The sequence below is a fragment of the Symphodus melops genome (assembly GCF_947650265.1).
Source record: "Symphodus melops genome assembly, chromosome: 9".
In the NCBI taxonomy this organism is placed as follows: Eukaryota; Metazoa; Chordata; class Actinopteri; order Labriformes; family Labridae; genus Symphodus; species Symphodus melops.
The window spans coordinates 17,952,862-17,980,341 of record NC_136699.1 but is presented as its reverse complement, the minus strand read 5'-3'; the positions used below and the strand labels follow the sequence as shown (position 1 = coordinate 17,980,341).

General features: G+C 42.5%; 1 protein-coding gene across 1 annotated transcript; it reads left to right on the top strand.

Moving 5' to 3' along the window:
- The first annotated feature begins 1,539 nt into the window (after positions 1-1,539).
- On the top strand, positions 1,540-27,480 carry LOC306829498 (cadherin-related family member 2-like). Its single transcript, XM_079352547.1, has 30 exons — positions 1,540-1,606; positions 1,697-1,756; positions 1,855-1,994; positions 2,083-2,136; positions 2,231-2,320; positions 2,541-2,630; positions 2,732-2,854; positions 14,866-15,012; positions 15,187-15,262; positions 15,355-15,467; positions 17,169-17,375; positions 17,480-17,629; positions 17,751-17,912; positions 20,795-20,856; positions 20,970-21,213; positions 21,946-22,185; positions 22,282-22,351; positions 22,438-23,022; positions 23,159-23,230; positions 23,776-23,825; positions 23,914-24,065; positions 24,736-24,832; positions 24,956-25,044; positions 25,152-25,223; positions 25,850-25,985; positions 26,163-26,281; positions 26,533-26,646; positions 26,731-26,814; positions 27,052-27,115; positions 27,198-27,480. Exons 1-30 carry the CDS (start codon positions 1,546-1,548, stop codon positions 27,357-27,359), a joined length of 3,885 nt encoding a protein of 1,294 aa, XP_079208673.1. The 5' UTR covers positions 1,540-1,545; the 3' UTR covers positions 27,360-27,480.

Below are 27,480 nucleotides of genomic sequence, written 5' to 3'. Positions count from 1 at the left end.
AGTACATGCTAAGACAAATGTATCCCTCATAATAGTATTGACTCCCTTTAGCACAGTTAGTTTTATAGCAACATTCTTGCACGTATCTGAAGGCTATACTTTTTTATTTTCTTAAGAATAGAAATCATGTAACATTAGAAAAAAAATTTAAATATAAAAGAAACATCTGAAGGTTCATAATTGTATTTTCATTTGTATCTCTGTTAATAAAATCAATTTTAAACAACAGAAATAATCTTCATGTTTTCCATCGGAGTGAAGATGTGTGGAACTGTTCTTTGTTCTGAATCAAATGTCTGCTTATGAATGAATCCATTGGGTTGAAGAGAAACTAATCCTTTGTGTGATGGCCTTTAATTAGGAAGGCAGACCAAGGGGGATGGGGAGGGGGCATATTGGGTAGAGCTCATTAGGGAAGATATAGGATGTGTAGTTTCTGAAATAATATAACATTAAGTGTTTGTTTCTGATGAGAAACTTTTTAGAGAGGTTATTGCTCAGGTCTGGTCATCTCAATGGAAGCAGAAAGACTGATGGTGTTGCTACAGCTAACCATCCAGCACCAGTTTAAACAAAAGAGCAGTTCAGACGCTCCTGGGTTCTGGTCTGGACTTTCGTGAGCCAGTATGGCACAATGCCATCTTTCACTGGTGACAGGGCTGGCCAGCCAATGACGGGAAGAGGCGTTTTCCTGGTGCTGTGTCTCATGTCTAACAAATCATAAACAGAATGTGGCTAAGTGTGGGAGCATAAAATAGACATTTGGAGTTTGAATTGATCGATCTAATTTCAGGAAGATGCTTTGGTGTTTCTTTCACCAATATAAAGGCGGAGGTTTAGTGCACCTTCATTGGCTCTGCGTTTCTCAATCTTAATCATTTATTTTTGCATCCTCCAGCCGATAATCATAAGCAGGAACAAGAGTCAAAGGTCTCATCAAGACATCAGTGAAGGAGAAGTTCTCAGATGAAAGGCTGGTAAGTAATACAGAAACATTTTCAGTCAGATTAACCTTTTTGAATTGTAAGACAGCAGTTTTTAGTCATCATATAACAAAGCTATTGGTATGTTTATTTCCTGATTTGATTTTTGACATAGAACCAAACATGTCTGTTTTTCTCTCCAATCTGACATGGTTCAATGTCTTGTAACTTACTACTTAAGGATAATTTGATAGCCTATGCTCAGAGTTTAAGGAAAAGAAAACAAGATACCAAAGGACGGCCTTAAAATCGGGGTATTCTCATATCTTTGAATGTATTGGGGTTTTTTATAGCAAAAATAAGAAAGTGAGGCACTGTTCTGTTGTTATGATGCTCATCTGGTTTCATTATCCAACATGCAGTTAAATTTCAACCGTTATAAATCAAGTCCACTGCAGTTTTTTCTGTTAAAGCTGAACAGCTTTGTGATTTCCTTTTTGTAACTGATGTTAAATTTATAGTGAGTTTAAAGTTGATGTTATTATGAGTTGTTAATCATTGTAAACGTTTGTATATTTTTACGTGCAAAGTAATATACATTTCTTTTTTTAACTTTGCAGACATGGAGGGTTTCTCCAGAAGTGTGTTGTTGTGCTTATTGTGCACTGTTGCCCAAAGTAGTGGTGAGTGTTTGGTTTATTCTGAAGTGATTCTTCCATGTATTTACATTACTTCTTAACATTTCTTTCTTTTTTCATGTTTTTTCTTTTTAGCAAATTCCACTCCTGAAATTACTGTTTTTGTTTATAATGTGTGTGAAGACACCCCAGTGGGTAGGTTGAATATTAAATTCTGGTTTTACCTCATCTTAATGGCATAACTCCTGAATACTGCTCCCATTCATATTCTTCTCTCTGACTTCGTTTCATAGGAACTGCTGCATTCACTATAGTTGCATCAGATTTAGAAAACGACCCGCTGACATTTTCACTCTCTGGGATCAATGCTGGATACTTTAGAGTGGAGAGAAACACTGGGACAGTAACAGTCAGTCGGCAACTTGATGCAGAGGTATGATCTGGGAGTTGTTGGTCTTTTAATTTTGAGTCATTGTTTATAAGTTTATTCAGTTGACCTTGTTTTTGTTTTTTTCTCTTAGAGTATTTATGCGATGCCCCTTACAGTTGTTGTCTCTGATGGATCCACCACTTCTGTGAGTGACATCTCAATTAGTTTATTCATTTATCTTCGTATCGTTTATACTTCGTATCAATGTGTATATTATATAATTATACAATGTCTTTCAGAGACCAAGAGACATAATTGTTCTAATAGGGGATACCAACGACAACAAACCCATATTTCAGGAGGCTTCATATGATTATGAATTTGCAGAAGTAAGTTCAACAAAGATATAGTTTTATTTTTTTCACTCCAACATGTTTTGCTATGTTAAGAGTATTTATAATGTAAGAAAGGTGAAAGCTACTTCAAGCCCTAATGAGTGATTTCATTATTTTACCAATTTATCATCAAGCCAACTATTTCTTATATTGATATTTTCCCTGAGAGACATTTAAGTTTTTTCTTCTTCTCTGTTTTCCCACGATTCACTAGAATACCCCTGTAGGTTCATCTCTGTTCAGAGTGAACGCCCTTGATGCAGACACTTCAACTGCTGGGGTTGTTCGATACAGTATCGATGAAGTAAGCTCCCTATGAAAATATGGAATTTCAATAAAATAATAATGTATCATTCTGATTTTTCATGAACTTTCCTGAAGCAACATTTACATATCGTTTTCTAGGTCACTCCGAGTTCTGGATTTGGTCTGTTTAGCATCGTGGACACAACTGGTGTAGTCACATTGGCTGGAAGTCTGAATTTCACAGAGCTGAGCACCTTCTATCGATTGAAGATTAATGCTTCTGTAAGTTGTATTATTTATTTTTGCATCTTTTCACTTAAATTTAGGGGTATTCTCAAATGCTTTGTTACAGCTGCATTGGTAACATGACTAATTAGACACGACTCAAGCCTGTTCATGTAAAATGTCATTTCAATGTGCCCTTCTGAACACACACAACACTGTGAAATATGTTGATGCTCACTTTTTAATCATAGCCACAGAAAGAAATGCAGCAACATTAGAAACACTCAAGTTAAGAACGACAGTAATTACTCAGGAGACACAACATCATGACTAAAATCTTGTTTGTCCGAGCACTCAGTTAGTACTGGGGTTATAATAAATCTAGCTCTTTCCTGTGTGCCTCTGTGTTGCTGTGTAAAGGATCAGATTTGACGTGCATGGCAGAGAGTTTAAAAACATCTTGTTGAGCCTCTCTGTATGAAAAGATAATCAAGTGTTTTCACTTAACTCAGAGCCACCAGTTATTACCTTTTGGTGATGACTTAAACTTCATTTTATGTACATCATAAATCATGTACGAGAAAGAAATCTCGAGCAATTCCCATTACATGATATCATTATTACAAAGTGTGTTGTGCTAACATTTTTGTGGAGGTATATTATCACATGAAGACAGAGCCAACTTAGTGGTGAGCCTCAGCATCCAACGTTTATGTTTATTATCTTGACTTGAAAAAGCCAGTTAATGTCAAGTGACACAACTACATACTCCACATGTAAATAATTTGCAAACAGAGTCATGTTTGTGCAAGATATGTAGAGATTGATGGAGATGGATGGATAGATTTTTGATTGTTATTTTAGGTGATGAATCCTCTGGTTCAGTTCCGACAGGTCATGGAGTCGCGCTTTAATATTGTGCCAGAATTCGTGTCAGCTGATCGCACACAAGCCTCATCAGCTGATGGCCAGCTGATCTGCTGAAAGCATCCTATTGGCTAAATAGTTCCTACGCCGCCTTATTTAAACTGCTCCAGCCTGCCTACACTTCTCTGCTTCCACTGCATGCAGCATTTTCGACGCCGAAGCCGTCAGTGAAGACCCTGCTACTCACCCTGCTGCTCGTCATGTCGGTCCCCTTGCACGATCAGGATCCATGACAGATCCACTGTTTCTAAAACTCACAAAATCCACGATCTGAAGCAGAGGGAGCCATTCTTGAAGAGAGCCCAGCTCCATTTTCTTGAGCTCTCATTTGGGTTTAATATCCACCAAGAAAAAAGAACTGCACCCGCAACTCTGCTGACATCTCATTTCCGGTCGCCACTCTGCCGTCCATAGGGCCTGTATTGGTCTCACTAACTGCTGAAGCTAGCTCTCCAATCAGCTAAACAGTCTCAATAACTCCACGGTGAAGAAGGTTCACAGACGTTTACTGAGGTCCTTTATATTTCTTATTTTTTATGAAACTGAAACACAATACAAACAGAATGCCATTGTGAGCTAACAGTATTGAACCAAGAATGAAAATGCAAATATATTAGCTCAATAGCCTAATGCTAACGGCGTTAACTTAGCCACGTAGCGATTAGCATGTATATAATATGCATTTAAACACTACTACAAACACAAGATATACAACGGTTAAAGTCAGTATATGTTGTCAACATAGTATACTCACAGACATTGCTTGAGCAAGAGGGAAATGAAGAAACCCATGTACAGTAGGGAGCTAACGATCGCTAATAGCGGACATCGCGGACTTTTCTACTTCCGGTTTAAACAATAAAATGACAGGAAGTAACACTACTAACCAAGATACCTGCAATGAACATACCTGACCACAAGGTGGTGCTGACACAAAGAACAATTACTCAAACAAGCTTAAACTGGAGGCATAACACTCCTCGCCTGGGGTCGTTCAAGAGCCCACATACTTAACTACTAGAATCAGTCTTTGGAGACAGAAGCAGGACCACTTCTGTCAGAGGACGTGAGAATGTCTTTTTGATGCCGTCCTTAATGACAGCCACTTCAACCTTTCGAACAAGTCCATCTCGTCCTAGTAATGTCTCTGTAACGACAGCCATAGGCCATTCGTTCCTTTTGACCTGATTGTCCTTCAAGAGAACGACGTCATCTTCTTGGATGTTTGACCTTTCCTCCTGCCATTTGTGCCGAAGCTGCAGTGTTGTCAGGTACTCTCGCCTCCACCTGTTCCAAAAGGTGTCGGCGAGACTTTGCACTTGTTTCCATTGTCCTTTCAAAAGATCCGCTTCTCCAAAGCTGCCTGGTGGAGGAGGAGGTGTAGAGCCAGTTTTAAGAGTCAAGAGCATCGATGGTGTGAGAATGAGAGGTGATTCTGGATCAGATGACACTGATATAAGAGGCCTAGCATTCATGACTGCTGCCACCTCGGCCATGAGAGTGACCAGAACCTCGTGTGTCAGGTAGCATCCTTTCTGCTGGAGCAGCATACAGTCCAGAATACGGCGTGCAACGCCGATCATGCGTTCCCACGCACCACCCATATGGGACACATGAGGGGGGTTGAATACCCAGGTACAACATTGGGCGTTGAGATATCTTTCCACTTCTTTGAAACCTGTACTGTCCATTCCAAGTTCTCGCGAGGCACCAACAAAATTTGTACCACAGTCTGATCTTATTTGTTTTGCAGGGCCCCTAGTTGCGAAAAACCTTCGTAAAGCATTGATGAAGCTGCTGGCGCTCATTGACTCGATGAGTTCAATATGGACTGCCCTTGAAGACATGCACGAGAACATCACAGCCCATCTTTTAGAGTTGGTGTGTCCTCCTCTTGTGCGACGTGAGACGACGTCCCATGGTCCAAAGACGTCTACACCTACATAGGTGAAGGGAGGTGCTACTTGAAGTCTTTCACCTGGTAGGTCTGCCATCAGCTGGCGTTCAGACTTTCCCCGTAGCTTCCTACAGGTCACACACTTGAAGAGCTGACTGCTGATAGAGCGCTTTGCTCCGACAAGCCAATAACCAGCGGCCCGAATGGCACCTTCGGTGAAATGTCTCCCCTGGTGTTTGACAGCTTCGTGGTGCTGACGGATAAGCAGCGTTGCCAGATGATGCCGGCCAGGTATAATAATAGGGTGAGTTTCGTTTGAACTCAGTTTTGACTCTCCTATACGGCCTCTTACTCTCAACAGTCCATCAGAGTCTATCACAGGGTTCAGTTTCCACAGGCAGCTGGAAGGTGAGATGTTTGAACCAGCGGCTATACGCTTGAGCTCTTCCACATAGCATGTGCTTTGGACGCTTTTCACAATGCACACTTTAGCCCTTGACAACTCTTCGACCGTAGGATAGCAGATGTGCCAACCATGACAGTTACTATGGACGGAGTGAGAGAACGAACGGGCTATGTGAATGAGTCGTGCCATTGCCGTGACAAGAGAGCTGAAGCTGGAGAAACGTTCAAAGCGCAGAGGGTGGACTCCACCTCTAGCAACATGTGTGAGACTTGCCGTTACTTGTGGGCGTATTTCAGAGTCTGTGGTAGGACTAATGAGGTCGTAAGTCTCTTGAGGCTCTGATGTGTGCAAAGGTGCATCCTGAAGGAAGCTTGGTCCTGTGAGCCACCTCGAGCTGCCTAAGAGAGCTGCTGGTATGAACCTCGATCCAATGTCAGCTGGATTCAGATCTGTATGGACGTACCTCCACTGGTCGGGGTGTGATGATTGGTGGATGCGCTGGATTCTATTGTGGACGTAGACATAGAACCTCCTTGATTGGTTGTGGATGTAGCCTAGCACGACCTTGCTATCCGTATAGTACTGAATGTCATCGAACTTCACGTCCATCTCGCTGACTACCAGCTCAGCAATCTCTACAGCGAGTACGGCAGCACACAGTTCCAGTCTAGGAATGGTTAAACTAGGCTGTGGGGCTAACTTCGCCTTTCCAAAGACGAAACCAACTTCAGTTTGTCCATTGTGGTTTGTCACCCTTATGTAGGCCACGGCTGCAATGGCCTTCATTGATGCGTCTGCAAACACGCACAGTATCCTTTTTTGTGCACCTGCGGTGGAGAATGATGTATATGGACGCGGTATCTGGAGCCCTTGCAGGTCTCTAAGGGACTCTTTCCATCTGGTCCACTCAATTTCCATGTCTTTGGGAAGTGGTGTGTCCCAGTCCTCTGCTTGGAAGGTGAGCTCTCTGAGTATAAGCCTGCCATGAACAGAGACTGGTGCGACAAACCTGAGAGGGTCGTACAGACTGTTGACCATTGACAAGACCCCTCTGCGAGTAAAAGGCTTGTCATCGTTTGCAATCTGAAACGTGAAAATGTCTGTACAGATGTTCCAGGACAACCCGAGGCTATGTTGGAGAGGCGGGTCATCAACGAAGAGGTCTAAATCCTCAATGTCTTTGGAGCGATCTTCAGGCGGAAACGCCTCAACGACCGCAGGTCGGTTAGATGCAACCTTATGCAACCTGAGGTTGGATGCTGCAAGCATCTTCTGTGCACGTTTAAGAACACTGATGGCTTGTTCCTCTGTGTCAAAGGACTTCAGTGCATCGTCGACGTAGAACTCACGCTCGACCAATGCCCTAGCGTCACTGCCGTGGTCTGCCTCGGCACTTTGAGCTGCTCTCCGTAAGCCATACATGGCCACAGCAGGGGAGGGACTGTTCCCGAAGAGGTGGACCCGCATCCTATATTCCACAATATCACAGGTAAGATCATTATTTCTGTACCACAAGAAGCGGAGGAAATCTCTGTGGTCCTCCTTCACTACAAAACAGTGGAACATGTGTTCGATGTCAGCAGTGATGGCTACCCGTTCCTTTCTGAACCTCATCAACAAACCTAGCAAGCCGTTGTTAAGGTCGGGGCCCTTTAGTAGAATGTCGTTGAGTGACACACCTGCATGCGACGCACTTGAGTCGAAGACCACACGTATCTTGTTTGGCTTCCTAGGGTGGTAGACTCCAAACAGCGGTAAGTACCAGCACTCTTTTCCGGGTTGCAGAGGTGGAGCAACCTCTGCATGTCCTCGTTGGAGCATGTTTTCCATGAACTCAGTGAAATGAGCCTTCATCTGGGGCCGTTTCTCCAGCGTGCGACGGAGTGAGATGAGACGGTCATGTGCTTGTCTCCTGTTGTTGGGGAGTCGTTGCCTTGGAGACCGGAAAGGTAAAGGTGCGACCCAACTGCCAGAGTGGTCTTGGTGGACCTCTGCATCCATGATCTGAAGAAACCTTACATCCTCCATCGACGGTGCAAGTTTGTGGTCATTATCAGTACGACTGAAGATGGTTCCACCCAGGTTGTCTCCAACTTGCGCTGTGCTGGTGTAGGTGGAGATTAGTGCTGGATGCTGCTGGTGCTTGGGTGTCTGACTAAGCATCTCCTTCACCCTGATCTGGCTGTTGCATGGCTGTAGGTGGCTTGTACGACCATTCTCTAGGATGAACGTTTTGTAGCTGCTCACCTGTGATGGTCTGTGGGCACCTCCAAGGCATACGTCCCCGATGACGACCCATCCTAGGTCCATCTTCTGGGCGAATGGTGCATTGTCCGGACCATTAATCTGTGTGCGGACTTTATGTGCCCTTAGGATGTCCCTGCCCAGTAGGAGGAGTATGTTCGCATCTGGATTGAGGGCAGGAATCTGATCAGCGATGTGTCTCAGGTGAGAGTGATAGCGAGCTGCGTTTGGGGTGGGTATCTCAGACCGGTTGTCTGGAATGTGGTTACACTCCAGGAGTGTAGGTAGAGGAAAGCTTAACTCTCTGTCTGCAGACTCAATGATGTAACCATAGGCTCTTCTCCCTGTTGTTTCTTTAAGCCCGGCGCATGTCTTTAACGTGTATGGGTAGGAGCAACCAGAAATTTTAAAGAGACCGAAGAACTCAGACCGTGCGAGGGAGCGGTTACTCTGTTCATCCAATATTGCGTACATTTTCTTGGACTCTTCTTTAGATCCAGCTGGAAACACATTGACAAGACATATTTTAGCGCATGCTCTTGCACTCAGTCCTTCACCACATACTTGCGTACACTTTGAGGTGACTTCTTGAGAATCTGTCTCATCCTCCTCCCCGCCGTGCTCTGTAGCAGGAAGGGATGGTTTGAACCTCCAAGTGGCTGGCCCTGGGTGCAGTGCTGATACATGGTTAATACTCTCACATTCAGTGCATTTTATCACGGCTTGGCAATTCCTGGCAATATGATCAGCAGAGGAGCAACATCGGAAACAGATTGAATGCTCCTTTAAGAACTGTTTGCGTTCATCTAAGTTCTTACCTCGAAAGCTTCTGCATTTTTCCAAGGCATGAGGTTTTTTGTGCAAGGGGCAGTATTTATTTGGTTCAGCTGTTCTATTGTCCTTCCTAGCCTCAGGATTATCTACAAAAGCCACTTGTGTTTTGTGGACAGATATCTTTGTAGGTCTCTCCCACTTGCTTCTTCTTTCTGCTGGGAGTTGTGAAGCTGTGAAGAGGTTGAAGCTGGGGTCTGTGCGAGCCCTTGCCTCTCTGTAGATAAAGTCTGTAAACACACAGAAAGGGGGGAAACTGACCAAATGTTCTCGTTTGTACCTGGACCCAAAGGATATCCACTTCTCCTGGATGTTGTGTGGCAGTTTCTCAAGTATTGGGTTAACTCCTCTAGAGGTGTCTAAATGTGAGAGACCCGGGAGGGAGCCATCTTGCTTGGCTGCATCGAGCTCTAACAGCAGGTCTGCTATATCTCTGAGTCTCTGTGGGTCTTTCATGGTGATCTTAGGGAAGTTTTCTAACTTAGTGAAGAGGGCCTGTTCAATGGCTTCAGGTGACCCGTATGTTTCCTCAAGCCTCTCCCATGCCATTGTAAGTCCAGTGAGAGAGCTTCTGATGTTGACTGCCTTTATTCGTTTAACATGCTGTGACGACTCTTTTCCGAGATACTTGATTAATAGGTCGAGTTCCTCTGAAGCAGACAGATCTAGGCCGCTGACCGCATTCTGAAACGATGTCTTCTAAGCACAGTAGTTAATAGGCTGGTCATCATACGTGGTAAGTCCTGACGTGACTAATTGGCTGCGGGCAAGGTATTTGGCCAGGTCGTTGGTGTTTTGAGAATGCACATAATCAGCTCTATATGATGTATCAACAGGCTGCTGCACAGGAGTTGGAAACTGTTGATATGACGCTGCATCATGGCGTAGAGCATGAGGTGAGTGCTGAGGCACAGTGTAGACAGGATCTGCGTTATGTGCTGGCAGAGATGGAGATTTATACTCAATCACATTTCCAGTTGAAAGCGTGCTTGAATGGGATGATGTAGGGTTAATAATGTCGTTTTTTATCTTGATGTGTGGACCACCTGAATGTGTGCCGGCCTGTTCTGCCACATAAGCTGCTGTGCGCTGGTGTTGGCTGCTGCGCAGGGTCTGATCTGGAGCTCTGCTGGATTGTGCTGTGTCTAGTACAAGAAGCCCGGCTTCCAGTGTATTTGCTTCTGCTATGGCAGCATCTCGCTCCTTTTCATCTTTTAGTGCTTCAAGAGTAGCTTGAATGCGTGCTTGTTCTACTTTGAGTTGAATCTCCCTCTGTGAGTGTGCAGCTCTGACCTGGGCCGCTTCAGCTTTGGCTTTAGCGACGGCAATAGCAAAGCCTACTTTTGAGCTGGATGTTGAAGAGGTTGAGTGCGATGCTGTAGAGCGATTGTCGTCATTAGCTTTACTGTCTGGCTCAGTCATTTTGATTTGATGTGTTTAAAACATCAACAGAAGAGTTAAGCTGGGGTAAAGGCTGTCTTGCTGCTTTGTTTGCCACTTAGCTCTTGGAATGGCGTGCTGTAGCTCCGTAGGATGGCTGTTCTCTTCACCACCTCGTGCTGTATTGCCGTCTTTTCACTGTATTGGTCTCACTAACTGCTGAAGCTAGCTCTCCAATCAGCTAAACAGTCTCAATAACTCCACGGTGAAGAAGGTTCACAGACGTTTACTGAGGTCCTTTATATTTCTTATTTTTTATGAAACTGAAACACAATACAAACAGAATGTCATTGTGAGCTAACAGTATTGAACCAAGAATGAAAATGCAAATATATTAGCTCAATAGCCTAATGCTAACGGCGTTAGCTTAGCCACGTAGCGATTAGCATGTATATAATATGCATTTAAACACTACTACAAACACAAGATATACAACGGTTAAAGTCAGTATATGTTGTCAACATAGTATACTCACAGACGTTGCTTGAGCAAGAGGGAAATGAAGAAACCCATGTACAGTAGGGAGCTAACGATCGCTAATAGCGGACATCGCGGACTTTTCTACTTCCGGTTTAAACAATAAAATGACAGGAAGTAACACTACTAACCAAGATACCTGCAATGAACATACCTGACCACAAGGTGGTGCTGACACAAAGAACAATTACTCAAACAAGCTTAAACTGGAGGCATAACAGGGCCTCTTCTCCCGGACTTCAGCTCCTGTCAGTGTAGCCAGCATCCATCGCTGTCACTTGCCGGCATGGACTCCAGGATCCAGGCCCTCTAATCCACTCCATCTTTTGCCTCAACCTCGAGGCCGAATCGGCCGGCAAAGTCACGGATCGATGACATCACTCCCGCTCGGTGGATTACGTCATGCATCAGAGGACATTTCTGGGATATGCAGTCCTCATTGCATCAGGGGTCAATTGCATGCTCCAATCCCAGTTTGAGCTGCTTTGTTCCTAATCATTGTTTTATTAATTACAGGTCTGGTTCAAGGATTTTTGATGGTTAAAGTACAATTTAATGCCAATAATTTATAATAAAAACGACCTGCTTTTAAACAGCCAAGTTAAATGATGCTGCAGAAAGCCTTCTTGATGCATCACTTTTCAAGTGCTAGTGCTAATTTCATAGCTACAGCTAGCTGAAAATACTCGGGTAAAAACGTCTAATTATTCAACGTTTTAACAGTCACAAAGATTTTACGGTCTTATTCCTTCAGCCTGCTAATGTTGGTGTAGTGCTTCTGTTGATGATGCTTTCAACATTCATTAAGAAGCTGGTAAAAGAGCATGGCTAGCAAAGACCAATATTGCAGATGCATCTGTTATATCGGCAAACCATCATTTTTATGATGTGACGCTCATATCCTCCTCAATGCTTAGTAGTGGGGAAATTAATGCAGACAAGGGCCGGTGAAAAACATAGTTTGTAAACTGTAACAACAATAACTAAATAAAATAACGTTTTGCGCCCGGTGGTGTTTAAATGAAACTAACAGAGGGGTCTGTAACAGAAAACAATGTAAATCGAGTCTTGTCTGCACTTGCTAACTTATTAGCAGAATCAGCTGTTGGCTAAGACCACCATGCTCCACTGCACGCTGAAACGGCCCGACTTGGTGTTTCTTTAACTGACCACAGCACAGATTAACGTCTTACAGTTAAGGGTGTGTTCAAACTGATGCTCCGCTGTCTTTAAGATAATTATTCATGTGACTGAGAGAAAGGGGCTGTGTTGGTGATTGCTTTTATGTGAAACATTCATACAGGAAATGGTGCATTTACAGCAGTAGCAGATTAACACAACTTGCCTGAAATAAAAGAAGAAAATAACCATAAATAAGCTCTCTGCTAAAGCTACAACGCCCTGAGAAGGGAACAGTGTCTTTCAAACATCTTTATCTCTTCTGATAAACTAAACAGAACTTTACCCGTTACATACACTGTACCTCTATCATTTATTTATTTTGAGCTTACAATGTAAAGATATTGGCAATGACGTCATGTCTCACACACTTTTTAAAAAGATACAAAGGACCTAATGAGTAAGATTTGTCTGTTTATGAAAAAGTAGCCATGTGCATTGATATAGGATAGAGGATACATTGTATTACTTCGCTGGAATCTCATCAACTGCAAGCTTCCGTAGTGCTTCACCTTATAGATGTTTTCCTGCTAGTGGATTATCCACATTTAAATCCAGCTCGATGTTTCGTTGTTCTCAAACAACTTTCATAAACTATTCCTCTATCCGAATAGAAATCATTAAGCCCACTTAAGTCTTCAGAGTTTTTGGGCAGTACTGTATGCAGCAACCTAATGCCTCTTGAAAACGTAAACGCGTTTAAAATTTATGACTATAGTACAAGAAGCAACAATTATCATACAAAAGTAAAAAAAAACAAAAAAAGGGTTATTACATTCGTTGCTCGGCCATCATAATGTTTGCTATGCTTATTTCACAGGTCCGCTCCTTATATCCAGGCTCCTAGACCTTGAAAGGGTTTGTTTGATTAAGGATGATTTCTTTACTGATTAGAATTCTCAAGGTTTGCGGTCAGTGTTAGACTTTGCCTCTGTTCACTTTCTGTCAACATCTGTATCCGTTCGGACTGCTGTTATATTCAATAACTAACATTGTTTCCTCTTTTCTAGGTCCTTGCTTGCATTGTACTTCAACTGATTGAAGTTGCTTGGATAAAAGCGTCTGCAAAAGTGTTGTAGAGAAACTCCAGGATGTGGTTAAATTGATGCAGGCAGCAGGTCCAAGCTCCTTTTCTGGTCCCTTCTGTGCAGTTGGGATGGCTCTCATTCTTCTAAGATGACAAGCTTTAATCTTCATCCGCAATTAAGATATATACAGATGCTGCCTCCTCTATTGGTTTTGGGGGGTTTCCAAAAGGAAACGGTCAAATGTTTTAATTTAATAATTCAGCTCTCCACGATTTAAAAGACTAATCGGAGGTATTTAAGCTAATCACCCATTTAACAGCAAGGTGTTTTTTGTGTTTATTTCGATCTGTTATTAGAAACGGTGTTGCTTACAGCCGTTTAATCAGGGATAGCAAATTCACTACATGCTAAGTTGCATGGCTATTACGTTAATATTAATTCACACTTTCTATCTTCATTGATCATCAATCATTAAAGACTGATATCTGAAACTAATTCTGTTTTCCTCCCCTCTCTCTGAGAAGGATTGCTTAAAGACGCCATTCTAAGCCACTCTTTGCCAAGGTTAAGGGGAAATCACTATCCAGAGCAGGGTTCACTCTTTGCCTCCGTGGCCAATTATGTGGGCTTTATCCAGACTACATTCATACAGGAGCAGAAACAGCTACTTTGTATAGCACCTTTGTTGATGCTCAAAGCCCCGCTACCTCTGGCCGGAGTATCAAGCTATCTAGATGCTCAAAGCAATGTGTGCGCTTTAATCGACTAGCTTTAAACAAGGGTTGAAGCATATGATCGACTTATCCAACATTTTAGGCTTTCTCAAATGTATTCAATTAGTAGGTAGCTCGTACTGATTGGTTAATTTCTTTCACTTTAACTCGTACTTATCACCTCCTGCTGGCTCTTCCACACAGCCCTGGAAGGCCAGGGAGGTTTGCCTGATATGGTGTTTTGGGGGTTGCTGCTATCTTCCTGCTTTATGGCGTTCCTTGCATGCGTAGGAACGGCGGGGATGGGGCTGTCCCTGCCTAATGCCTTCCAACGTAAGCACATGGAAGGGCAGGGAGATCCCTCAGAGCCATACCGCCAAATATTCATAATTGTGTTAAAGTATTCATTTTGACAAAGTGGTCCTGACTGAAATGAAGTATCACGTAAGTTCCAACTGGTCACAGAGTCACAATTAAATATTGTGCCAGAATTCGTGTCAGCTGATCTCACTCAAGCCTAATCAGCTGATGGCCAGCTGATCTGCTGAAAGCATCCTATTGGCTAAATAGTTCCTACGCCGTCTTATTTAAACTGCTCTAGCCCGCCTACACTTCTCTGCTCTCTCTGCATGCCGCATTTGCAAGCGCATTTGCAACCATCCTCCTCCCCTGCTCCTGACTTAATGTCATGCTTGCATTGATGCTGGCTCTGGGGTTGCTGCTATCTCCCTGCCTTAGGGCATTCCTTGCATGCGCAGGAAGGGTGGGGATGGGGCTGTCCCTGACTAATACCTTCCAACTTAAACATGTGGAAGGGCAGGCAGATCCCTCAGAGCCATACTGCCAAATATACGTAATTTCATTAAAGTATTCATGTTGGCAATGTGGTCCTGACTGAACTACTTTTTAACTTCTTTTCACAACAGGATGGTGGAGGTAAATGTTTTTTTGAGGAGCCCAAGTACTTCTCAAGTGTAACTTTTTCCTTCATCACTGTGGTGGACATCCCAGACCTCGACCCATTGTTCCTTGGTGTCCCCTACGTAGGCAGTGTTAAAGAGAAATCTCCTCTGGTGAGTGCTCATGAATTTTATTATACAGCAGCAAAAAGGGCCAATATATAATGAATGTTTTTCCATTTTTTTGGTGACAAAAGTGCAGCATGATTTGACAAAATGCTAGTGGTAGTTGAGTTTTGTGTAAATGGCGACCTCTGCTCTAACATCTGATCATTATTCCCTTTGCAGGGCCAGTCTGTGTTTCAAGTGACTGCCGTAGACCCGGACACAGGAGTCAATGATCAAATCCTCTTCAGCATTGAAGGTTTGCCTTTAAACTGCAATACAAACGTTATAAAATGCTTCCATTTGTATTGATTGATAACATTTGTGTTTTTTTCCCACAATGTTCCACAGATTCCACCATAGACGGCCTGTTTAAAATCTCAAATGAAGGCGAAATATCTGTATTGTCACATATCGACAGAGAGGAGTTTGGTGATTCTGACACTGTGACCTTGACTGTCAAGGTTTGTTTTGTTAACAACAAATCAATGGACTCTTCTGTTATTTGACTCTGCCATAGTGTCTGTCTGTTCCACTGTGTGCTATGAGGAACCTGTTTGATTTACTGCTGCAATTAACAGCAGTAACTGTATGCCACCTGTTGATGCATGAATCTGAGTCATATATGTAGTAGAAATGTGAAATACAACTCCTAAAATGCACTGCACCATAGGCCACTCCCACCAAAGCTATGGGCCTCTATTTACAGTCTGACTACAAGATGTACGGCTATCCTCAACTGATTAAGAAATTTCAGAATCTCTTTTTCACCGCTGTTGACATTTTAGGTCTTGTGCCTCGGCTGCTGCAGGCACAAAAGATGGCCATGTAGAGATAGCCATGAACATCCGATTCAAGCAAGAGACCTTCAAAATCCCCTTCATCCATATCAGTTTGAACTTGAAACTTACTTTTTCGCCATTGTCTGTTCTTCTCAGCTTTCTCCAAAGAGCCTCTTAGGATAGCGTCTTAGCAAGACGGCACATGCTGCTTTTAGATTCTTGGAGTGAGTTCCCACCCACTGATAGGCACTGTAATAGGTCTGTAGTTACAGTTGGTCAGAAACATGAGCACCTAGCGATGTAGGTTCATCTCCTCTAACCAAAGCAGCCTCCAATGCCACAAAGTAAAAAATGTTTCCGTCATCTGAGGCTCCATAGACAAGACGTATGGAGCTTTCCCGTTTCAGGGGAAAATAAGGGCTGGATGCATGACCATTCAAAAATACAACCAGGTTTCTAATGAAAATGGGTGAAATATCACTTGAAGTGTGCGAAATATTTTCTAAATATGATGCGACTGATTAATTTTTTTTTATCATAATATCCCTTTCATTTGAGTTTCTCCACATGATTTGAAGGAATAGTTTAGCATTTAGCTAAAAGAGAGAAATGATAAGACCTGCAATGCTCATTTGTATATGCTTAGTTTGGTGACTGTCCTGGAAAGCAATAAAAAGCCTTGAGACATTTTTTGGTTCTTTGTTCAGACATTTGGTATAAGGGTAGATGTTACTCTTTACCTTTTAATTTGACAGTTGAAGACACGCCTGAAGAAGGCGAGAGACATTGTCAAAACTAGTTCTCGTCAGTACACGAGCTGCAGCGTTTTGGACTTACTGAAGGGTCTTTAGAGATTTACCAAAGCAACTAGTTTTTCTGCATCGTTTTGTGACAGGATCGACCTAATCTTAGAGATATTACGAAGGTGAAAGTAACCTGGCCTTGAAATGTCTTTAATGTGAGAGTTAAAAGACATATCTATAGATCAAATAGAACTCCTGGATTCCTAACAGTGGTACTAGAGGCTACGCTGATACCACTATGGGCTGTTATATTATCAGAAAAAGTCTCTGAAGTTCTTAGGTCCAATCACAATAACTTCAGTTGTCTGAGTTAAGCGAGAAGAGTAAGAAAACAAAAGGAGAATGTCATAATGTGTTTATATACCTCTACTGTAAAGGTACACAGGCAATTCCCTATGAACACTAAAAAAAGATGTTTGCAATAAAAAGATATCTCAAACACATTGTAGTTTTAATACTTTAATTAATTAACTGGAAACTATTTTAACAAATCAGAGACACTAAATCAAAACTGCATATTTTCGTGTGATCATTTTTTTAAATGTTGAGACATTAAAATGATACAGATTTTGTCTCGTAGGCCCAAGAGTCCAAACCAAACATCCATGGGGTCCATGCTAGCATCACAACAGAAGTACTGATCAACATCATCGACGTCAATGACAACAAGCCCGAGTTTTACAGGTGTGGGTTCTCCTGTGTGAAGGAAAGCCACTTCACCGAAGATGTTTCTGAAAACTCTTTGGGGTCTATTCCAATCAACATGACGGTCAGAGATCTGGATAAGGTACTAGAGAAAAATTTGACAAAAACAGAATATCATTTAGCTTAAAGATTAGATTTTTTCTGAATGATTAAGCATTATTAACTATGTATGGTGGCTTTTCACAGATTTCCCAGACTAAACTCACCCTGGGAGGAGCCGACAAGGATGTGTTTGCTGTGGAGCCTCAGTTTACCACATTAGACAGCATCGTTCAGCTTGTGGTCCGGCAGCCCCAAAAACTAGACTTTGAAAAAACCCAACAAATGGTTGTAGAAGTAAGTAAAATCGTGACTCTGTGATAAACATATTATTGATGTTTTTATGGTTGTATGTTTTCACCTCTGCTCCTTTTTAGTTCCAGTCTAAGGTATTCTTTGTGATGTTTTTAACATACAGGTGATCGCCACAGATCAAGATAATACAAGGTTTCAATCCACAGCTACAGTTACCATCAACATCAAGGACGTCAACGACAACAGCCCGGTGTTTGAAAAGGTCACATACAAATTAAATGTGGCTGAGCACTCGGATGTTGGGACAGAATTGGCTCGCATTGTTGTGAGTCCTTTATTTTCTCAATATGGAAACATTTTTTGATCACACTGTCAAACTTTCTTCATGATACCCACGAATTACTGCAGCATAATATTGTGGCGAGTTGCGTCAAAGAACGGCATACAGAACAAGATTTGGTCTCATTCACAGCACACTGCCCCAAGCAGGTGCTTTTATTGTGACAGAACACAAGAACCACATTACACCGCTAACGGCAGGATGGCATTAATTGTGCTATACCAAACACTCATGGTTTTTACCAACATGACACATAACTAAACAAAGTAAAACAACTGACAATAAGAACACAATAAAACACAAACATTAGCAACACTGTTACTCAAATAATGAACACAATAAACACATTTATCCCCAAAGTCCAGAACACCCATAATGCTTTGCAGCATTCAGTCCAGTCCCTGCGATCGGCTCTACGTCACTACATAGCCCCCACCTGAGGGGTCAGTCGTCCTCGGCGACCCCATCACCCAAGTCCCTCAAGTGTCCAGGCCGTCCCTGGCGGCGAGCAGGCCGTGTAGGACCATCAGGAGCCGGTCCAGATGGAGGGTCAGGTTGGTCAGAGCGCAGAATGCTGTCATCACCTCCCTCACCAGCGGCAGGTGGAGCAAGAGGGTGGTATGGGGAGAGTCTGTCTTGGTACAGCACCACCATGCGACCCTTACCAGGCATCCGCACCCGGTACACGACCTCAGACAAGCGGCCTACCACTTCACCGGGCCCCTACCAGTTGCTGCGCAGTTTTGGGGAAAGTCACACCACACCTTGTCCCCTGGTGCAAAGGCCCGTCCTCTGCAGCGGGTGTCAGAGGCCCTCTTCTGCCGGACACTGGAGTTTGCCTGGGCCTGGCGGGTGTAGTCATGCACCACATGCAGATGCTCCCTCAATCTGCGGAAGTGGTCCATTTCTTTTCCACCAGCGATCTCAGGTTCCAGCGGGGCACCAAACACCAAGTCCACTGGCGTCCTGATCTCTCTCCCAAACATGAGAGCAGCAGGTGGACACTGGCTGGACTCCTGGACGGCAGATCGGTAGGACCACAGGACCAGTGGCAGGTGGCGATCCCAGTCTCTCTGATGTTGGCTGGTGAGAATGGAAAGCTGGGTGGCCAGGGTACGGTTGAACCACTCCACCAGCCTGTCGCTTTGCGGATGGAGTGGAGTCGTCCTGGTTTTGCTCTCCCCCAACCGCCGGCAAACCTCACCGAAGACCTGGGACTCAAAGCTCCGCCCTTGGTCGCTGTGGAGCTTGTCAGGAACTCCAAAATGGGCGAAAATCTCCTCGACCAGTTTCTCTGCTTTGGTTTGTGGAGTGCTGCTGTCCGAACCACCTCTACAGAGCTGTGCTCAGGTTGCTGAGGTCTCGCTGTTGTGCTAAGGTGAGGTCAAGGAGCACTTGAACTGCCTTCCCTTCCAGCGCGAGAGCCAGGTGGGTGGCAGCTTCCTCGTCATTCCAGCTACTATGCAGTGCTGCTAGTTGGACTTGGGAGAGGCGTTGTCCCAATGGCGTTGTCCCGTTATGTCTTGGCAGCTTAACTGGTGACTTTGGCGCCGCCACGGGTTGTGGCGGACCTCCTATAGTCGACGATGGGGGGGGGATCATCTGCAGCGTTGATCTCCGCAGAGTTGTAGTCAGGAACCATCACGGCGTCGGCTGTAGTCACCCTCCTGGCCTCCAGGGGGCGAGGAGGCCGCGGCGTGCTGGAGCCGTCTGGAAGATCATCTGCTGGCAGCATGGCTGTAGCTGCGCTGCTCCTCCCAACGGCGATGAAGCTGCTGAGCGTCACATCCCTCTCCGGTGGACTCTTCAGCAGGTAGCCTGGCTGTGGCTGCACTGCTCCTCCCGGCCTCCAGGCAGCGATGAAGCTGCTCGGCGTCACGTCCCTCTCTGGCAGGCTGTCTCTTCTGGCACACCAATTCTCAGAGGACAGCCGCACTTTGCTTCATCGCTTGCTCGATTTCAAGGATTTCTGTCTCAATTCTTTTCAACGTCGCCATCCCACTTCTGACACCAATGTGGCGAGCTGCGTGGAAGTATGACACACGGAACAAGATTTGGTCTCATTCAGTTATTGTGACAGAACACAAGAACCACATTACACCGCTAACGGCAGGATGGCAATAACTGCGCTATACCAAACACTCATGGGTTTTACCAACATGACACATAACTAAACAAAGTAAAACAACTGACAATAAGAATACAATAAAACACAAACATTAGCAACACTGTTAATCAAATATTAAACGCAATAAACACATTTATACCCAAAGTCCAGAACACCCATAATGCTTTGCAGCATTCAGTCCAGTCCCCGCAATCGGCTCTACAATCGCTACAATATTTTATACCCATAAAATAGAAATGTAAGCCCAGTAGTCTTAATACTGTCTCGTATTCTGTAGTAAATTTTAAACAAACCTGTTCAAGAGAGGACTGTTAGAACTGTCACTCTTCATGTCTGTATAAAGTGACAGAGTCCTAGGTTATAATTCTATGATTAAGATAGACAGAAGCCTAATATTACATTGGAGTAAACACTTCAAAAGTATCTTACACTGGCTGTCTGTCATGCTTAGTATTGTTGTTAATATTTCATGATCACTGAGAATACTTTGTGAGGCATGTAAGGTCTCCTTTTGCTCCATTCCTCCTCCCATTTGCTAAAATCCTGAGATCCGTCCGTCCTTGTTGTTCCAAGGACCAAACTGTTTCACAAAGTTAATCAAGCCCGTGGATTAAAACTGAATCAGAGCTCTTTTAAAAGAACAACATGTTGGTGTTTCTATTTGGGTTTTCTGATTGTTGTTTTTTTAATCACTGAAAGAAACTTTGGAAAGCTCTCTGAGACATATATTTTTCTCCAGGCAGAAGATCCTGACACCATGGATCAAGGCAACATCACCTACAGCCTTCTCCCAGAAAGCATGTACGTTACAAAACTGCTATGTGGTTATTCTGGTTACTTGAAAGGAACCAGTGCATATATGTGTGTATGTAACATGAGATAGCTCACCTTAAATGACTTTGTATGTGTTTCAGACGACTATATTTTGATGTGGATAAATATGAGGGGAGAGTATATGTGAAAAACAAAACTCTTTTGGACCGTGAGAAAAGATCTCTGTATTCTGCAACTCTGGAGGCAAGGGACACAGAAGGCAAGCCGGGCACCACGGTACTTGAAATCACTTTAACAGACATCAATGACCAACCTCCAGTCATGAACAGAAACTCTTACCTGGAGTTTGTCAAAGAAGGGGGACAGCTCCAACTACAGATTGAGGTAACAATTATACGATTAATGTATTATTTCAGAAGTCATGTCAAAGTCATCTTTATTGTCAATGTTTCAACATGTGCTGGACATACAGGAGAATCAAATGTATTTCATCTCTTAGGTCAGATCGCCTGATCATGACAAAGGCTGATTTATTAGATTATCTGTTTCAATGTATACACCAAGACCACTGATCACTTTAGGTCACAGGTTGCTGAAAAAAATCACAAAGGGATGGAAAACGTGGAACTCTGTGTCCCCCTGTGTCCTCCTGTGTCCTCCTGTGTCCCCCTGTGTCCTCCTGTGTTTTGCTTTCTTTTGATCTTGAGGTACTTTCCATGTTTTTGACTGAAGGACTCGGTTTCAATGCAGATATGGGATGCTCACAGATTGCTCTGTTGACAACTTCAAACTTCTATTACATTACTGAACCTTCAATCTGCGATGTAAAAAACATTTTAAATTAATGCCTTTGGAATAATTGGAGCACCCACTGTGAGCTGTATCACCCAGCATTAGAGATTAAGATGATGCTTCTGTGGCTGACTGGGAGAAAATCCCTGCAGTGAGGGCAGAATATTGATGACAGTATTTTGAATAGAACCGTTCAACAATCTCATATAAGTGACTACATGCATTTTTTCAGAGGTTTGCATATTTCATGTAGTGTCCCTTTTACAATATTAAGAGAAAGATTCTTAACTAGTTCTTTTCATGTTTTTCATTTTATTTGGACAGGCTACAGATTCAGATGACCCAGATACAGAAAACAGTCAGATAGTTTATGGAATTGAAGAGAGCAGGTACAGTGATAACTTCACTATCGACCCAATAACTGGAGTACTAAGAAACAGTGGTGAGCTTGATCGTGAGGCCCTGGATCCGGAGCTGGAAGGAAGGATTGAGCTCAATGTAACTGCGACTGACAAGGGTACTCCTCCACTCTCCACCTCTGTCACAGTTATTATCAATGTAGAGGTGAGGCTTCAAATGTTTGAAATGAATAATTGCAAAGACTCATGCTACTTTTCTTGAGGATGTTAATGGTCTGTTTTTCTTTTTAATATTTCTCAGGATGTCAATGATAACAGTCCACAATTTGCAGCCCCCTCCTATGAATTCTCTGTAAAAGAAGGAGAAAAAGGTTTGTTTTTTTATTTCTACAAATCCGTTTCAAGTGTTATTGCAATTGTGTTGCCTGATTTTAATGGAATTCATTTGTCCAATCAGGTGCATTTGTGGGTTCGGTTAGCGCTGAGGATTTGGACCAAACAACAGATTTTAACCGCATTTCTTTCAGCATCATTGATGGAAGTTTTGGCAGCTTCATTATGCGCACTTTTGCAATGGAGCGAGGTTACAGAGGGAACATCACAGTGGACCCCGACATTGAGTTGGACTACGAAAGCGAGCGCAAGCAATTCAAACTACGGGTGGAGGCAGAAGATCTTGAGCTAAAAACTGCTGAAGTGATGGTGGTTGTGAATGTGGTTGATGTGAATGACGAGCGGCCTGAGTTCATGGCAATAAAGCCCATCACCGTGAAGGAAAACACCACCGTCAACGGTGTTGTTGGGAGATTTTATGCCCAGGACAAGGACACAAGCCACCATTTAGTCTATGAACTGGAATCCATGAAGTGCAGATGTAACAGCTCCATGACAACCTGCAGTTACTTTACCCTTTACCCAACAGGGGAAGTTGTTCAGAACGATGAGCTCATGGTGGACTATGAACAATGTGACCAGGTTCTGATAGAGGCTCAGGTAGTGGACGAGCTCACAGAGAAAGGAGAGAACAACAGCGCCACAACAGGTCAACGATAACTTATAAAAATAACATGAAACCATCATATATAAGCAATAAATATATATAACAGCATGACATCACACAATCTGGACCCATTTACAAACAAATCAAATAACTCAAAATGTTCTTTGAATTATTTCAGGACAAATGGTGATCAACATTGAAGACATTAATGACAATGCGCCAGAATTCATCTTCTCAGATTCTGTACATGGTGAGTGTTATTAACAGAGATCAGGAGATCACATGACTGTCAGCCTGTGATCTTTGAAAAGAAACTTGTCTGCTCATTACAAATTGTCACTATTCACACGTGTATTTTTACCCCACATTTTTTATAATTTTTTTTTACCAGAGAGAACTTTGATTAATAAAAAAAGAAAATATTGGCAAAACTTAAGTTCTTTTCTCTGTTCTAACCTTACCCAGAAATGCAGTCTCTCACCGTGTGCTCAGGAGCTTTCATTATTTTAATCAAATACACTTTTTTTAGAGACATCCATAGCTGTGATATTACTTTTAACTGAAATCATTGATTTCCCCAAAAAGTTTGTATTTTTACATCTTTTTAAAGGGACAAGAGAAATGTCCACACACGTCACATTCACACGATTTACAGATTAGAAGCCATTGATCTCATAAAGAAACATGGAAGAAGTCATTTCAAAAAAAAAAAAATAGGTATAGAAACTTAAGGTTTGGACATAAATCTGTCTCTTTTCAAAAGTTCAATACCAGTTTTCTGTCTTTGGGTTTTAGTTGTGGTGTCAGAGAGTGCAAGTAAAGGGACATCAGTTGCAGGAGTCACTGTGAGTATCAAAAAAAAATATTTTGATTTTTAGTTTGTTAGTGATATTTGTGAAGTTATTTTGTTCTTATTTCATTTTTTGCTCTTAGGCAACCGACCAGGACTCAGGAATAAATCGGCAGATCGAGTTTAAAGTAACAGCGGTCCAATTTACAGACAGCAACAACCAAATAACTCACATGAGGCTGCTGTTTGAGGCCGTCACCACACAGCAAAAGGACGTTTATGTGGGAATAATTCAGTGAGTACAAAGTCTCACATGGTGGCTTATTACTGCTGCACTCCTGTTTGGGTTTCAAATTTGGCCAGACTTTTATGAATTTTGCAGGGGTTCATTATTACCCCTCTATAACCTTTTCTATCGTTGCTTATCATATCTGCTTTCAGGTTACAGAGAGATAGGTAACACATAAAGCTTCTTCGCTTCATTCTTTAGAGACTCATAAAGAAAATGTGTGTCCGAAGTAAGAACTTATATGCTCAAAAATGTACATGCAAACTCATGCACACTGTCTGTCTGCTGTCTGGAAAAAATACATTAATGAGCTAGTTAGTTACTTTCAAGATGTGCAGGAATTTACGTTCAACTTTGTATCTATCAATCAATAGTGCTGGTAAAAAACCCCAATTTGCTCTATTTGCACGTAGTGAAAAATGCAAGCAGCCTGTTGACACAGAGTGAATAGTTTTGATAACAGCCTTACCTCTGACAGGGCGAGTAGAAAATTATTGTTTAGGATTTTGGATTGGAACCGAAAGTGGCCAATAAGATTCATATAGGCGCCCATGGATACCCCTCTGGATACACCCCTGCCTCTGTTAAAAGGAAGGGGATACAGTGTTCTTCATAAATCTGCACCCAGTTTTATTTTGTTTTAATGTGTACTGATAGCTTCACCTACTCTCCACAGAACTACTGAGGGGCTCGATGTGACACTGAAGGGGAAGTATTTGGTAACTGTATCGGCAACTGACACCGGCGGCCTCTTCACCAGCACCGTACTGGAGGTGAGTGACTCCAACCACAAAGCTGAGTTTTCATAGCTGACAAGCACTAGATCTTATTTCAGCAGAAGAACAGGAAGACTTATGTCTGTGTTCGCTTCTCTTTTTTTGTTGTTATTCTTGCAGATATTCACCGTTGATGAAACGTACAAAGTTGAACTTGAATTTAGTACTTCTCCAGAAGAGGTTGAAAGAAAGCTCAATGACATCATCAGGTAAATCTGAATTCTTCAGTAAAGTTTGTGTCTAATGCTGAATATTTTTTATCTATAATTTTATTTAACTAAAACTTGTGGCCATGTTTTTCTCTCTACATTTCCAGGGCGCTGACTTCTGCCACCAAGGCTGCTGTTGAAGTAGTTTTAATCAAGCCTAACACAGATGAAAATTCAAGGTAAGTCGCCATACATAAAATAATAAAAGTCCTGTGTGTCATTACAGCTACAGATCCTTAACTGTATATTGTTTTGCTAATTGTTATTATTTAATGTTTACATGGGACAGAGAGAGTGCAGTCTACTAAAGTCAAATTCCTTGTGTGTTAAACATGCTTGGCCAATAAACCTGATTCTGATTCTGAAGTAGCTGAGAGGATCTCTCATTTCGTGGCTTTTAGCTCCCCTGAGGACAAAGTATGTCGTGTGGAGCTGCCCCTTTAAGCTCTGGTAATCCTGACTTGATAGTTCTTATAAATCTTTACCTGGATACAATTTATTCTGTCAATTTTTTAAAAAAAAAAGCAAGATTGAATTCAAGTGATCTGGATTATGTGATCCTTGAGAGAGAAAAAAAAGAAGATTTCCAAACCTGGATCTTTTGTATCAGCCTTTAAAGAACCTGGCCCAGCCTCTTGCGTGCATGCAGGCTACTGTGCACTAGATGGTGCCGTTGTCCTCGTGAACATAACCTATTGTTGTGCAATGACGGTGAATTTCTGAATAAAGCAATTTGAGAAACAAAGCTGGACTAAAAATTTTTTAAATTTGTTTTTAAATATTGTAAATTGTATTCTCCTCTCAGGGCTTCAAGTGGGACGATCGTCGTGGCATATTTTGTTTACTCCAATGGGACAGCTCTGACATTTGACGAAGTGGAAAAGATGATCTCTGATCCTTTACATTTTTCTGAACTGACAGCACTTGGACTCGAAAATATTGTTCGTAAAACATTAGTCTCTTGTCATCATACACCTCGTTATACATCAGTTTATCAGCTGCATAGGAGCAGCATTTTGTTATCCCTGTAAATCATTTTTATTATCAAGTTTGAATGAGACCAAATCGATAAACAGGTACATGTTTTATTAAAGACAGATTTCTTTCTGGTCGTTTAGGGGACAGCTCCTGTGATTGAAGCGTCAGACCCACTGAAGTATGTCCTGCTGGGCATGCTGGGAGGCCTCATCGTCGTGCTGGCTGTGCTTACCACTTCATTACTGTGCACTCGCAGGAAGTAAGATCCTTGGAACACAAAAGACAATAAACGATGAAAATTAATTCAATAAATTAGTAAAGTAATTAATATAATTTAAATGCTATTTTTACCACAATGGTATGGCCCAAATGAGATAATACAAGATTGTAATTATCAGTGTGGGACAGCATTACATTATTTACTGAAAAACTCAACTCCCTTCATAAAGTGATCCAATCACAGTTCAAAGTTGTTTGTCTAATTTCTGTTCATCTTACTTCACTCTACAGTTACAGGAGGAAGCTGAAAGCAGCTAAAGCCATGAACTCTGCCTCTATGGTGAACTCAGACAACCAGAAAAGTGGTCCTGTGGTACCTGGAACCAACAAATACACCATGGAGGGGTGAGGGCAACTACAATATCAGCAAATGAATGACAATCATGAATTGTGACAGTTCCCTTTTTTGTTACCATTATTTGCTATCAGTGCAAACCCTGTTCTCAACTTGAATATTGACACCACTCTGGTCCTGGACTTGGATGAGGCGAACTCTGATGTGGACAAAGTCAGGTAAAGAAAAGCTCTTTGTGTCTCCATCATCTGTTAAGAGGGTGATGGATCTTTCTCTCCACTCTGTAGCAATGCTGATTATTAGCTGGGATTATGTCCAGGTGAACATCTTGTTAGTGTGCTCACTACAGTAGGTAATGCTACCTAATATGTTAACCCTTATTGAAAACAAGAGTTTCTGAAACGATTGACTGTACATGATGAATTTCGCGCTTACTTTTCTTTTTCCCATTTCAGCCTTAACTCCCTGGACTGCAGTGATGACATGAACTTCCCTGAAAAAGACACAAAGCCTATCATGGTGAGTCAACATTTTAAAGTCTAACTCCTTTTGACCCTATGACAACATGTACTGATTTACAAACATGTCTGCTATTCATTAGAACATGATCCAGGAGGAAGAGGAGGAGGAAGAGGAGGGCAGTGGACCTCCAGAGTACACTGAACCTCTGGGTGCAGTTCTTGCCCAGCGAGGTCCCAAGAAAGGCTCTGAGAAACCTTGTCATGGTTGTAATAACCCTGCATTCAGTACTACAGACTTGTGATTTAAAAAATGAAGGCTGGACCCCAGGTAATATCCAATGGTATAAATTAATATAAATATATTTGTCTTAATATTATGGGAAAGAAAAACAAAACCAAAAACCAAACTGGGGTATGGAAAAT

Coding starts and splice junctions, on each gene's coding strand:
- LOC306829498 (XM_079352547.1), top strand. CDS start 1,546: ATGGAGGGTTTCTCCAGAAGTGTGTTGTTGTGCTTATTGTGCACTGTT. Junction 17,630..17,750: donor CCCAACAAATGGTTGTAGAA/GTAAGTAAAATC, acceptor TTTAACATACAG/GTGATCGCCACAGATCAAGA. Junction 22,352..22,437: donor TGTAAAAGAAGGAGAAAAAG/GTTTGTTTTTTT, acceptor TTGTCCAATCAG/GTGCATTTGTGGGTTCGGTT.